General features: G+C 37.0%; 1 protein-coding gene across 1 annotated transcript; it reads left to right on the forward strand.

Moving 5' to 3' along the window:
- Positions 1-296: 296 nt before the first annotated feature.
- Positions 297-10,655, forward strand: LOC106929788 (ras-related protein rab7). The gene is made up of 6 exons (XM_015006919.2): positions 297-667; positions 5,124-5,183; positions 6,915-7,041; positions 7,147-7,365; positions 8,966-9,094; positions 9,207-10,655. The coding sequence occupies exons 2-6, from the start codon at positions 5,131-5,133 to the stop codon at positions 9,300-9,302; spliced, it is 624 nt and encodes a 207-aa protein (XP_014862405.1). The 5' UTR covers positions 297-667; positions 5,124-5,130; the 3' UTR covers positions 9,303-10,655.
- The last annotated feature ends 951 nt before the right edge of the window (positions 10,656-11,606 follow it).

The raw sequence follows: 11,606 nt of genomic DNA on the forward strand, positions 1-11,606 counted from the left end.
AAAAAGCCAATAGATTTTTCAATAAAAATGCAAGGTATACACATTTTGATTGCTCAATAGAAAAAAATTTGACCAATCAATACCGTGCAGTAGATATCAAAAAAGGCACCTTCTCCACACGTAAATGTGTTAATTTGAGTGCATTCTGTGTTATAGGAATAAATTAGAAAGCTAAAAGATGCACTGTTCGTGGATGCTTGGATCAACAGAGCGAGCTTTATTTTCTAAAATTATTTCTGCATCCGCTGGACTCTACATATTTTTTGTCCTGCGTCTGACGTCACACGAGACGTGGTTGTGGAGAAGGAAGTGAAAGAAGAAGCCAGATCATAGGCTGGGGTAGTGGGTAGTTAGCTGATTGGGAGACAAGAAAGCTAGCTCTCTGGCAAAGTGCTAAATTTAAAACTATTTATTTCTGTATTTCTTTCGTCAATTTTCGATCGGTTTTAGTTTTTGGTGTTTACACCAAGCAAAGCACATATTTTGGGCAGTTTCAGCCGAGTCGTTCCCTAATTACCGCTGGTCGACCAGTCGAGCTCCGGGCAGCTAGCTGGCTAACGTAACGCCTAATTCGGTTAGCTGTCTTGAACAATAACAGCTAGTTAGCTCGCAACCCGGCTCCGAAACGGTCCAGAAGTCGGCTCTAGGGAGTGTTCGCAACTTTAAGGTGAGTTTTAAACGCCAACAGCTCGTTCATGTGTTTAAATGTCTGCTTGGTGACCGGTGTACCCTGATGTTGAAACCGTTAATGGTGGTGCAGTGTTTTTTTTTTTTTTTTGAGAAGCTGGTTGATGTAGAAAAAAAAAAAAAAACAAGGCCGGCCTTTGGCTCAGTCTGGGTCGATTCCAACAAGGAAGGAGAACCGGTGAGCCGAGCTAAGGGAACATCGTGAAAAGAAGCTTTATCATATGTCCGACGGTTATTTCTTTGCTTGCATAACAATATTTAAAATGCCATGTATGTGCCGAGAGATGGAGTGTTTGTCACCACCCATTTCCAAATGTTGGGCTGGTTTTGGACCTTGTGCTACAGTAAGCTTTATGCTGACAGGGGTCTAGGTTTGACACATCACCTGACAGCTGGCTGCGGGAAGCACCTTTTTCATATTTTTGTTTTTGTGTTGCCAGGCAGTGGAAACTTGCCAGTGTTCTAAGTATTTTTTGTTGTTGTTGTTTAGCTTATGAGTCACTGAGTTTGCACAACAGACCATGTACTTTAATCTTAACTTTCACAGTTTGGTCGAAAAATGTGGGACTTTTGAGGAAATTGGTATTAAATCAAGTGTACTTTTAAATAACATCTTTATTTGTTGATTAGCAATAGCTACGATTGCTACCTAGTTGGTAGAACTGAACATCTCTTCTGCTCTGTACCACTTGAAGATCGACATTTTTAAAAATATCTGGCATTTATTTTGATTTATTAAAACAGAATAGAAGACTTACGATTTTAGGTAATTTATGTCCCTCACTTTTACATCGTAACTTGTTTTAAATTTATTTTTACCTAATATCACAGAATATTCTAAATATTATTTCGATATTACCATGAAATATTCAATAATTTAAAGTTTTTGATAAACGTTATGCCTTTCTGATACAAAGAATGTCAGACAACAGTGATATCAACATGCCAACATCAAGTCAGTTGGATGTCCCCATCTTGGCACCTAAATACCTAAACGGTGTTTGGGTTTGTAACTGAAGTTGTTTTCAGCTTCATCGTCCATTTGCATTTCATTGAATTTCAGCCGTGTAGCAGGTCAGATTAATCAGAGGATAACAGAGAAACACAACATGAATGTTGGAAATCGATGTGGGCGTTTTGATAGATGGCTGGTTTGTTTGAACAGCTTTTAGGGAGATGAATGGAAGTATTTTATCAATCAGTAATGCAAAGGGGGAAAAAAAGCCCTCAGGTGTTTATAAAATAATTGTAAAAGTTTAGTTTGTAAAATTTCCACACCAGTTATCAGACGGTACCTTTTTGTTTAGTCTGTTTGATTTTCTAAAAATCTAAATTTAACCTTTACGGGTTGGCCCGTCCTCTTGCCTCGTGATGTGTTTTCAATGATTGACTGCTGTCATTGGCAAACATTCCCAGAACATAATCAACTTTTGAGTTTACTCAATACCAGTGAATGACTCAACCTACCAGCCTATTGGTTTGGAATGGCTTGAATTTTGGTTCTCTCTCGAGTTTGTTTATTCAGACCACAATTTTAACAGTTAAGTGTCTGATGCTGTATATTGTCCCTTAAAAAACAATTATAAACTACTTTCCTGTTGATTAGTTTCTCTGCAAATCTAGAAAATACTGAATTTGTAATGACTTGTTGTTTCTGTTTAGCTCTTGTGCTGAAAACTGATCCCTGTTCTTTATTAGTTTGCCCTTTCAAGTTATGAAAACTTGCCTGAACCCATAAAAATGATCCGACTCTGAGACAAACTGAGCAGCGAGACACATTTTGCCTTCTATATTTAATCCTGTTTGTGTGCATTCATAATCCATGTCAGAGCGAGTGGATTTTAGCTGCTCTCGTCTCAAATATGCAGTCGGAAAGGAATAACTTTGCTCAAGTTCATTGTGTCACATTTTTCAACAGATTTCCCAATTTGAATTCAAGAGCAGTTATGTAATATTGTACAGTTTTGGTGCAATGAGACACTTTTTTATTGTTACTTCAACCTACAAAGAGAGGGTTACAATTGACCAGAATAATTAGTTGGGAAATAAAAAAAACAAAAAAAACTTGTCCAGATAAAATGCATTGTGCAAATCTTTTTAAGCATTAATTCCCACCATAAGCAGGAAACCTGTTGCTACAGCTCAGTAAAGCAGTAAAATATGTCGCCAGGTTGACGTTTTCATGTCAAAACGACAAGAGCTCTTTGTCCGCTTTGTCAAGCCGACTTTCTTTCGTTTTGAAACGCATCTCCTTTCTGTCAGCTGTGCTTCAGTGATACCTGATCTTGCTTTGTTCAGTAATCATGTGAGTGTGGTCTGAACACGCCTTCACTTCAGGTGCTTGCCGTTGTTCCAGCTCCTAGCGTGCTTCACAGGAATGTTGTCACTGGAGAGCCATGCTTGTTCTCTTTGAGCGCAACACAAGTTTACTTTGCTGCTCTCGAGGGGCTGCAGCTCAAGTGTTCTCTTTTTTTTTTTTTTTTTTTTTTTTTTTTTTTATTGTTTTCTTTCAAACAAAACTTCTTGGTCTAGAACTGCTTTAAACACAAAACGAATAACAGTTGGGACCGTTTCATTGTCCTGCCGTTCATGCCAGGATGTAAGTTGACCCGGAGCTGATGGGAAGTGGTCAACTTTTCTGTCAAATTGTTGTGCAGTCCCTTATTGTGTTTTCACCGGCTAAAAGAAAGAACGGAGCAAACATTTATTTCCCTGAGTACTAACAACAGAGGTGTTTGATGATGATTATCAAACTGACAATAATGAGTGTTGTTTAACTATTTAAAATGTCTCTGGATAAGATGTGAATAACACTCATGTATCTGGGACAGGAATGGTTGGGAAAACACTGCTAGATATTACAGTGTGCAGTAGTTACCGCTTTGTGTTTTTTTTTTTTTTTTTTCCCTTATGCAGCGATTCCTTAACGGAAGCCAAATTTCACAAACGTCTGAGCAGAGATAGAGCAGACTTTTATTGAACTGTTGCTTCTTTAGTCTGTCTCCTGTTTGTGCAGGGAAGTGTTTAAGATAATCCTTGGAGACTAAATGTATTTCACTGTGTACTGGTGGGAGGTTTAAAGATCCACCATCAAAACACACGTCCCAAGCATTTATCTGTTGTTTTTATGAAACTTAAAAAAAAAATACATGAATGTATTTGGAAACTGAAAATAGTATTTTTTCCCCTTGTTTTTTTTTTTTACTTCAATCAGAGATTGAATAGATCTTTTAGAGCATTTGATAAATGCTTTGAGAATATCTACTTCACGTATTGGTTGTGCAATTCAGGGATTGTTAATTTTATTAGCCTTGATAAAACTGCAAAATATAACAGTGCTGAATTCACATTGTATTTTTATTTAGCCTTAGGAATTCATAATATACTTTGTATTGCACATCTATGTTTTCTGTTCTGTAACGGCTTCCTATCTAATCAAACTAAATACTAAGATAAAACTACAGTTCGATGACCCGTCTTATCTTGTGCAATTTAGCAGTTTCTTACAGTCACTCTTGTTTCTCCTACTTTTAACCTCAAGTTACGCTGATTATGGTTTGTTAGAGTTGAGGTCCAGAACTTGGAAAATATTTGATCCAAAATATTTTACTACAAATCTGTTCTAACAAGGGAGACTATTTCTAAATTAGAGTGATGATGTGTGGAGATGTACCAATCAGTAGAAATCAGAATCATCCAGTTTTCCCATGATCACCTCTAATCAGTAGGTCACCAGTCAAATAGTGAAAAAAATGATTTCCCCCATATTTAAGTGCGTCAATCAGTACAACTCTTTCTGTTTACCATTTATAAATGCATGAACTTCCAAATCAAACTTTTATTTTAAGTTTAATTCTAAAATCAGATTAAGATTGGAAATGTGCTTGGATAAACAAATTGGGAAAATCACTTTATTGAAAACTCTTGCAGTTTTTTTTCATTTCCTCGTCTTTGGACAAAATCTGAGCCGTCAGGCGAGACCAACCATGTAGTTTGCAAAAGCAGTTCAGATCATCTTCCTGAGGTATTTCTGATGTTTGCTTGGGTCCTGGAAATATGTTCTCTATCAGGTTATTATCTCTGTGCCGGTAATATCTGAAAGGGTTGACCCTGTGCAACGACTTCCTGCTGTCTGCGTGTGTAAGAAAGAGAGAGAGAAATACAAGGAGAGGGATGTTCGCCTCGTGATTTGCTCGACAGCTTAGGAAGCACATGACTGGAATAAGTCGCTTTCAAACTTTACTGCCGCAGGAGCGTAAAAACTGAGCTCAGATTTCTACATTCATGTTTCTCAATAGGCCAGTTATCGTTTAGTTAACTGTCTTTTTTTTTTTTTAAATCGTCATGAAGCTGATTAGTTTTTGATCTAAAATGAATCGGTTAGGGGGGATATAGAGAGTTTTAACAGTTTTATTCATTTTTTTTTCTTCCTGCAGCTGAACAATGACGTCTAGGAAGAAAGTGCTCCTTAAAGTCATCATCCTGGGAGATTCTGGGTGAGTCACAAGATGGGTCTATTGTTTTTCTTTATGCCAAATTCAGCAGTGTGAAGGACCACACAGATCACCTCTAAATATAGTTGGTGAAAAAAACTTGCGCTCTTTTTTTTTTTTTTTTTTTTTTCTGGTAGCTTTTCTGGTTGGAGCGAATGCTCAGTGCTACTTCCTCATTGGCGTCGGCAGTAGACATAAGCTGTATCCAGGCAGATCACCACCTCTGCTCCCTCTAATGATTTTAGGCTTTTACCAATAACTTGAAGGTCTGGACTTTTAATCTGCAGACCTGTTGGAACATGGTCACTGCTGTCGTTTAGTAATTTCCTGTGTTTGCTGTGACCATGAAGCAACACTTTGGTTAGTGACTTCAGTTCCATTTTCTACCAGAACTGAAACTGTTTGCCAGGATTCATGTTTAGTTATCAGTTTAAAGTAAAAGACAAGAGGAAGCAAGTTAACTTAGCTAGAAAATTGCTGCTTTTTTTGATGTAATGCAGTTCCACCTTTCACTTTAGAGGAGAATAGTGAACATTTTAAGATCCTGACAAACATGAAAATGAAATTTATTTGTTTTGTTTCCCCCGTTTCAACAGTTACCAATATGAGTTTATACATTTGGGCAGCTGAATTTGTAATTGTTTTTACGGCAACGTTCAACCCTTTTCACTGAAAATGAACTAGATCTATTCACACAGTTTACTTTTTATTTCACTTTCAAAATGACCTGCTTTATTTTCTTGTTTTGTTCAAAGTTGTTTTCTCTTTCATGCAGCCATTTTGTTACTTTACTTTTCTTCTACTGCCACCTGCTGTCTGTATTACTTAGCTTTGTCTATTCAGACATGCAGTTGGTGGAGATGAGCTTCATGTAGATTTTTTTTTTTTTTTACTAAGCAAAATTTTAATAAGCCATTTCATAATTGGAAACACAGTTGTATGGAGTTCACCAGAGTTGTTGGATTTATATAAAATAAGAATAAAATACTCATGATGTCATTGCTTTAGATTTAAAAGTGAGGGATTTTTTTGTTCACTCACACTTGGTTGCAGTTTGATTGTTTTGCATAAACTTTGTTTCATATCTTCAGTTTCCTTCAGCAGCAGAGATGTTAAAATGGTTTTCATGGTTAAATTTAGTGTTAATATTTAATTAATATTACTATTTAACAGAATGAAAAGACTTGGATGTGTGCATCTTCGCTCAGTGGTCGATGCAAATAACATCTCAATATACGGATAACAATTCAGTCCCATTTAGGAATCAGTACTCTATCAAATATGCACTTCTGCTATGCAATAAAATGTCCATGGTAAAGTTTAACTCTAATTGTGATGAATTTGCATGAAGTAATCAATCATGCAGATTTTTTTTCTCTCGCATCCCTTTTATGTGGTGCTGTAATTCATTCTTTTTAAAGGCTCATAAATTTATTAAGCATTCTGAGAAAAGCGTACTTCAAGTCTTAATGCTTGAAAGAAGTTGCCAGCTTTGCACAAACTAAAATATGTTTAAAATATTGTAGAAGTTGTTTTTCTCATATGATCTTTTCTTTTTTTTACAGAGAAGCAGATTTTACTGTAGAAACGGTGGCATGCTTTTGCCTTATTTAGTGTAACTTAAGGAAATAAATCTTTGTTTTATATTTGTTTGCTAGATGCCTCAAATTGATTTGTTCCCATGCCTGTTTTAAACACAGTAGCTCTCATGTTTTTTTTTTGCTTTCTCCTCAGAGTTGGAAAGACCTCCCTAATGAACCAGTACGTGAACAAAAAGTTTAGTAACCAGTACAAAGCAACAATAGGAGCAGATTTCCTCACCAAGGAGGTTATGGTGGATGACCGACTTGTTACAATGCAGGTACATTTCCAACTTGATGACTCAATTTGTGACATTAAAGTATTGAAAAAATCTGATTGGTAAGTTGATTTATTCTGTTTTTTTTCCTTCTTTTTGACTGGTCAGATCTGGGACACAGCTGGCCAGGAGAGGTTTCAGTCTTTGGGTGTTGCGTTCTACCGTGGGGCAGACTGCTGCGTGCTGGTTTTTGACGTGACTGCACCCAACACCTTCAAGACGCTCGACAGCTGGAGGGATGAGTTTCTAATCCAGGCCAGCCCGCGAGACCCCGAGAACTTCCCTTTCGTGGTGCTAGGCAACAAGATTGACCTGGAGAACAGACAGGTTGTTATCGGTTCCACATTCCTGAAACAGAGACCGTGTCTAATGCCCACTCCGAAGGACTCCGGTGCAGGAAATGGGTTGCAAATCTTCCGTCTGCACGTGTGCATTCTTATGTTTATGACTCGCTCTCTACGTTCTGTTGTAATTCTTCAGAGCGGCCATAAAACCCTAATGGTATTGCTGTGTGTAATTTGACTTATAAAGACATGACTGTAATTCCTCAGTGGGGATAGTTGTAAAAGAGTAAGTGGTGACAATACACAAGTAATTAAACCTTTCTTATGGGAAGTAAAGCGTTTTCCCCTGACCTGAGGATATTGCATCAGTATATGTCTTAAAAGTCTGTTATTGAATTTGTTTAATATGCTCATTAGCAAACCATATCCAAACTGAAATGAAACGTATTTTAAGAATCTCAAATGAAAATGGTTGCAGTTTGAAGTTGAACTGGGAACAGGTGAAGGCAGGTGGATGCATCTGGACACAGAGGCAGGAAGAACTTCCTTTATTTGCTCTCATGTCAGCAGTGCTGATCTGGTCTTCAGTGTATTTTAGGATTCAAGACTAAATTGTTTGCATGTATGCAAAAAGAAGTTGCTAACAAGTAACAAGATAAAAGTGGGGTATGATGATACATGGTTAGATTGTAGAATATCCTGTTGTTGTTCTGTTCTCCTCAGCAGAGCCACCAGTTTTATTTCCCTCCTCTTCCTCTTGTGTCGCTGCAGTTCAGTTTGCCTGAATGTTGTTTTTGACCTTTATGTTTAGAAGCAGTTTTTAAGTTTGGCAGAACAGTCTGAGTCTAGTTTTAGTTGGGATTACCTAAACATTTGGCCAAAATGCTCCCTGTGATAGCTAACATGAGTTTCACAAATGGTTTTGGTCAAAATAATCCCAAAGTGTGTTTTAAAGATCGTGGGTTTTGCCGTTTGTTTCTGGATGAGGTGCTGTGGCGGTTGGTCATGTGGTTTGTGTTCCGTCATGTGATAGTGATGCAGAGCAGGACTGTGGGTAGTTCAGCTGAAGCAGTGGTGAAGTCAGCGGTGTGGTCGATAGTTTTCAAAGGTCGAGGGAATACGGAAGTTTCTATGTAACATCGCCCTAAAAAGCAGTATTAATACCGGATATTGATATCGGCCCAATTTTTTATAGAAAAAAATCAAATGTGCTGTGTTTATATGTTGCGATGTATCCGTCCTGTTTTTTGTAAACATTTTATATTTCTCTCTCTTTTTTAAAAAACCAATTAAAGGAAATAAAATTCATATTGCTGTTTGCAATCCATCAAAAAATAAAAATTAGAAGAACATCCGTGTTCATGCATCGATGTTAATGTCCCTAATCTTTGATTTTTGTCTAACTGCAATACAATGTGGATCAAAGCATATGGGTTTACAGACTATTAAAGGTAGTTTTCAGTAAATAAATTATATAGCCTCCTGATCACTGAGAACGTTTGATCACCGTCCACTACTTGGTACAAACTTGTTTTTTTGTGAATTACGTTCTTTAAAATAACAAATCAGACAATTCTAGTATTGAAACTTTCCATGTCATCGTTGATGGATGTGTTTTTTTGTTTTTTTTTCTTTGTGTTCAGGTGACCACTAAAAGGGCTCAGGCCTGGTGTCAGAGTAAGAACAACATCCCGTACTTTGAGACCAGCGCCAAAGAAGCCATAAACGTAGAACAAGCATTCCAGACTATCGCACGCAACGCTCTCAAACAGGCGAGTTGAACAAGAACACAGGAATTTAACATTTGAGTGTATATTTGTACTGTTAATTAACAAAGAATAGTTACTAACTTCTTTTTTCCCCCCCCTCTTGTATGCTTTTCAGGAGACAGAGGTGGAGTTGTATAATGAATTCCCAGAGCCCATAAAGCTGGACAGGAACGACAGAGCTAAACCTTCTGCAGAGAGCTGCAGCTGCTGAGGGACAAACTGGACCATCTTCTCTCATCTTGTCATCACCCTGTTACATGTCATCAGCCTCGCTCCCAGGGAAAAAAAACAACAAAAAAAAGTTTCCTTATTGGTCTTCCTCACACACCGCTCATTCCATTGACACCACCCCTCACTCTGTATGCCGCACATGGATGTACGTCCCCCCACCCCCAAACCTCTTTCTCGTTCCCCACTTAGTACATAAATTAATACACCAGTTCACCCTCACATATAAAACAATGACAAATCCAGCGCAGTAAAAATCACATGAGAGAAGAAACACACCCTTTGTGAAACTCACACCCATGACTCGGTAGTGAGTGAACTCCTGTATTTTGCCATGTTTGTCAGGTTTTGCCCCTGACTCACTCTGAGAGGGCGAGGCCGTGGAGCCATGTTCAGAGTGCAATTAGGAAATCTGGACGGACTCCAGAGCTCTCAAAGCGAGCTCTGTTGTGAGATGATGTTGGCTTTTCCCAAGATGCAGCATCCCAAATATCATTCTCTGCTTTCTACTCGCTTTCTTTTGCGCCTTTCTCATGAAATAAACTAGCAGAACTAAATAAATATTTGTTGTAATTGGCGGTTAATTTAAAAGCCGATCTTAAACACTTGTGGTTTTGCACCTTTTTTTTTTTTTTTTTTGCCTTTAAGTGTTATGGAGGGATGACTCATTAGTTTTTTTTTTTTTTTAGTTTTGTTTTGTTTTTTTTGGGGGGAGGGGGGTAACATCTCCTATCACATGCCTTTTGGTAAGCTCTAAATTTATCCCTCCTCTCTCCTGCGAATTTCTCCTGAGAATCTTCTGAACAATCTGGTGATTGTATTGCCTTTTCACTTCAGGATTAGGGTTTCTAACTGCCTCACACTGCTGAATATATGTTACTGTGTCAAGTAAAAGCTGATTAGGCAGTCACAGCGTAACAAGTTAAAACCTTGATATATAAAGTTTGCCTTTTATGTAACATTACTTGTACTGCTACTATTACTGCTGTATGTGTTATGTCCTCCTCATCAGACGCCTCTCAATGGTAAAGGGTGACCACATGCTTCACCAACACTGCATTCACCCGTCTCCTGTCCCGTCTTTCATTATTGCTGTTCTATATCTGCTTGTAGCTCAGGTCGGCTAAGTACTTAATATTTTTAACGGATTGTGTACTACGGTGTATAGATGGTATAGGACTGAAATGTTTCTTCTTTCCATTTAAAGAAAATATTCAACATTTTTCCCTGGTATTACTCTTATTTTTTTTTTCTTTACAGAAAACATTACAGCAATGCCAATGATGTTGTAAAAGAAAATTTGAACGTCAAATAATAAAACTCTTGAATATATAAATAGTTTGGTGTTTGATGTCTTACAGGTGCATCTTGTGAGTATTGTGAAAATGTTCATTTCGGTAATTAAAAATAGGACTAGATGCTTTAAATAATTAAATTCAAATTAAATTCGTATTTCCAGAGATAAATTAAATTAAGCTCATATTACATACTCTCCAAAGAGCTGGTGTAGATGCTGTGGGCAGGAAGAATCTCCTGTAGTCATCTGTGTTGCAGCAGTTCAAAAGAAACTTCTGACTGAAGACGGTTATACAACAGACGTGAAGAGGATGCTTATGGCTGCTAGTAACAGTTTTGATTTTATGTGGAATCCTTCTATGCACAATAGTCTAAAAATAAATTAACTTTATGCTAACCTGGATTTTTCTACCAATACTTAAAGTTTAATCTTTCCAGATAAAGTAAATACAAAAATAATGTTGGTAATCAGTGTGTGAAGGTAGGAATGTCATTGAATGTGACTAACTGCATAGAATATACACAACATATTTTTTTTTCTTCCATCATTGTTTAAATCCTTAAAAATATAAATAAAATAGGTTTTTAGCTTCACAAATAGGAAAGGAGCATCTAAAATTTATAAATGAGCTCAATACTAAAGTATGTACTGTAAATTAAACATCTCTGCTATCCTATCTTTTGTAAAACCTTCAACATTGAAATGACAAAATATACTGCTCAAAAAATTAAAGGGAACATTTCACTTTAATTTTGTGTGTGGGTCCAAATCCAGGCCTCCACTGGTTAATAAATTTGATTTCCATTGATGATTTTTGTGTGATTTTGTTGTCAGCACATTCAACTTTGTACAGAACAAAGTATTCAATAAGAATATTTCATTCATTCAGATCTAGGATGTGTTATTTGAGTGTTCCCTTTATTTTTTTTTGAGCAGTGTAGTTTAAATGCTGAAGATACATATTTAAAAAATGTTATGTCTTGTGAGGTT

Source organism: Poecilia mexicana, unplaced genomic scaffold, assembly GCF_051168715.1.
Source record: "Poecilia mexicana isolate PSO_F unplaced genomic scaffold, ASM5116871v1 scaffold_5, whole genome shotgun sequence".
Classification (NCBI taxonomy): domain Eukaryota; kingdom Metazoa; phylum Chordata; class Actinopteri; order Cyprinodontiformes; family Poeciliidae; genus Poecilia; species Poecilia mexicana.

Excerpts from the sequence above, each read along its gene's own strand:
- LOC106929788 (XM_015006919.2), top strand. The coding sequence starts at position 5,131 with ATGACGTCTAGGAAGAAAGTGCTCCTTAAAGTCATCATCCTGGGAGAT. Across the intron at positions 5,184-6,914 it reads ATCATCCTGGGAGATTCTGG|AGTTGGAAAGACCTCCCTAA; the intron begins GTGAGTCACAAG and ends CTTTCTCCTCAG. Across the intron at positions 7,042-7,146 it reads ACCGACTTGTTACAATGCAG|ATCTGGGACACAGCTGGCCA; the intron begins GTACATTTCCAA and ends TTGACTGGTCAG.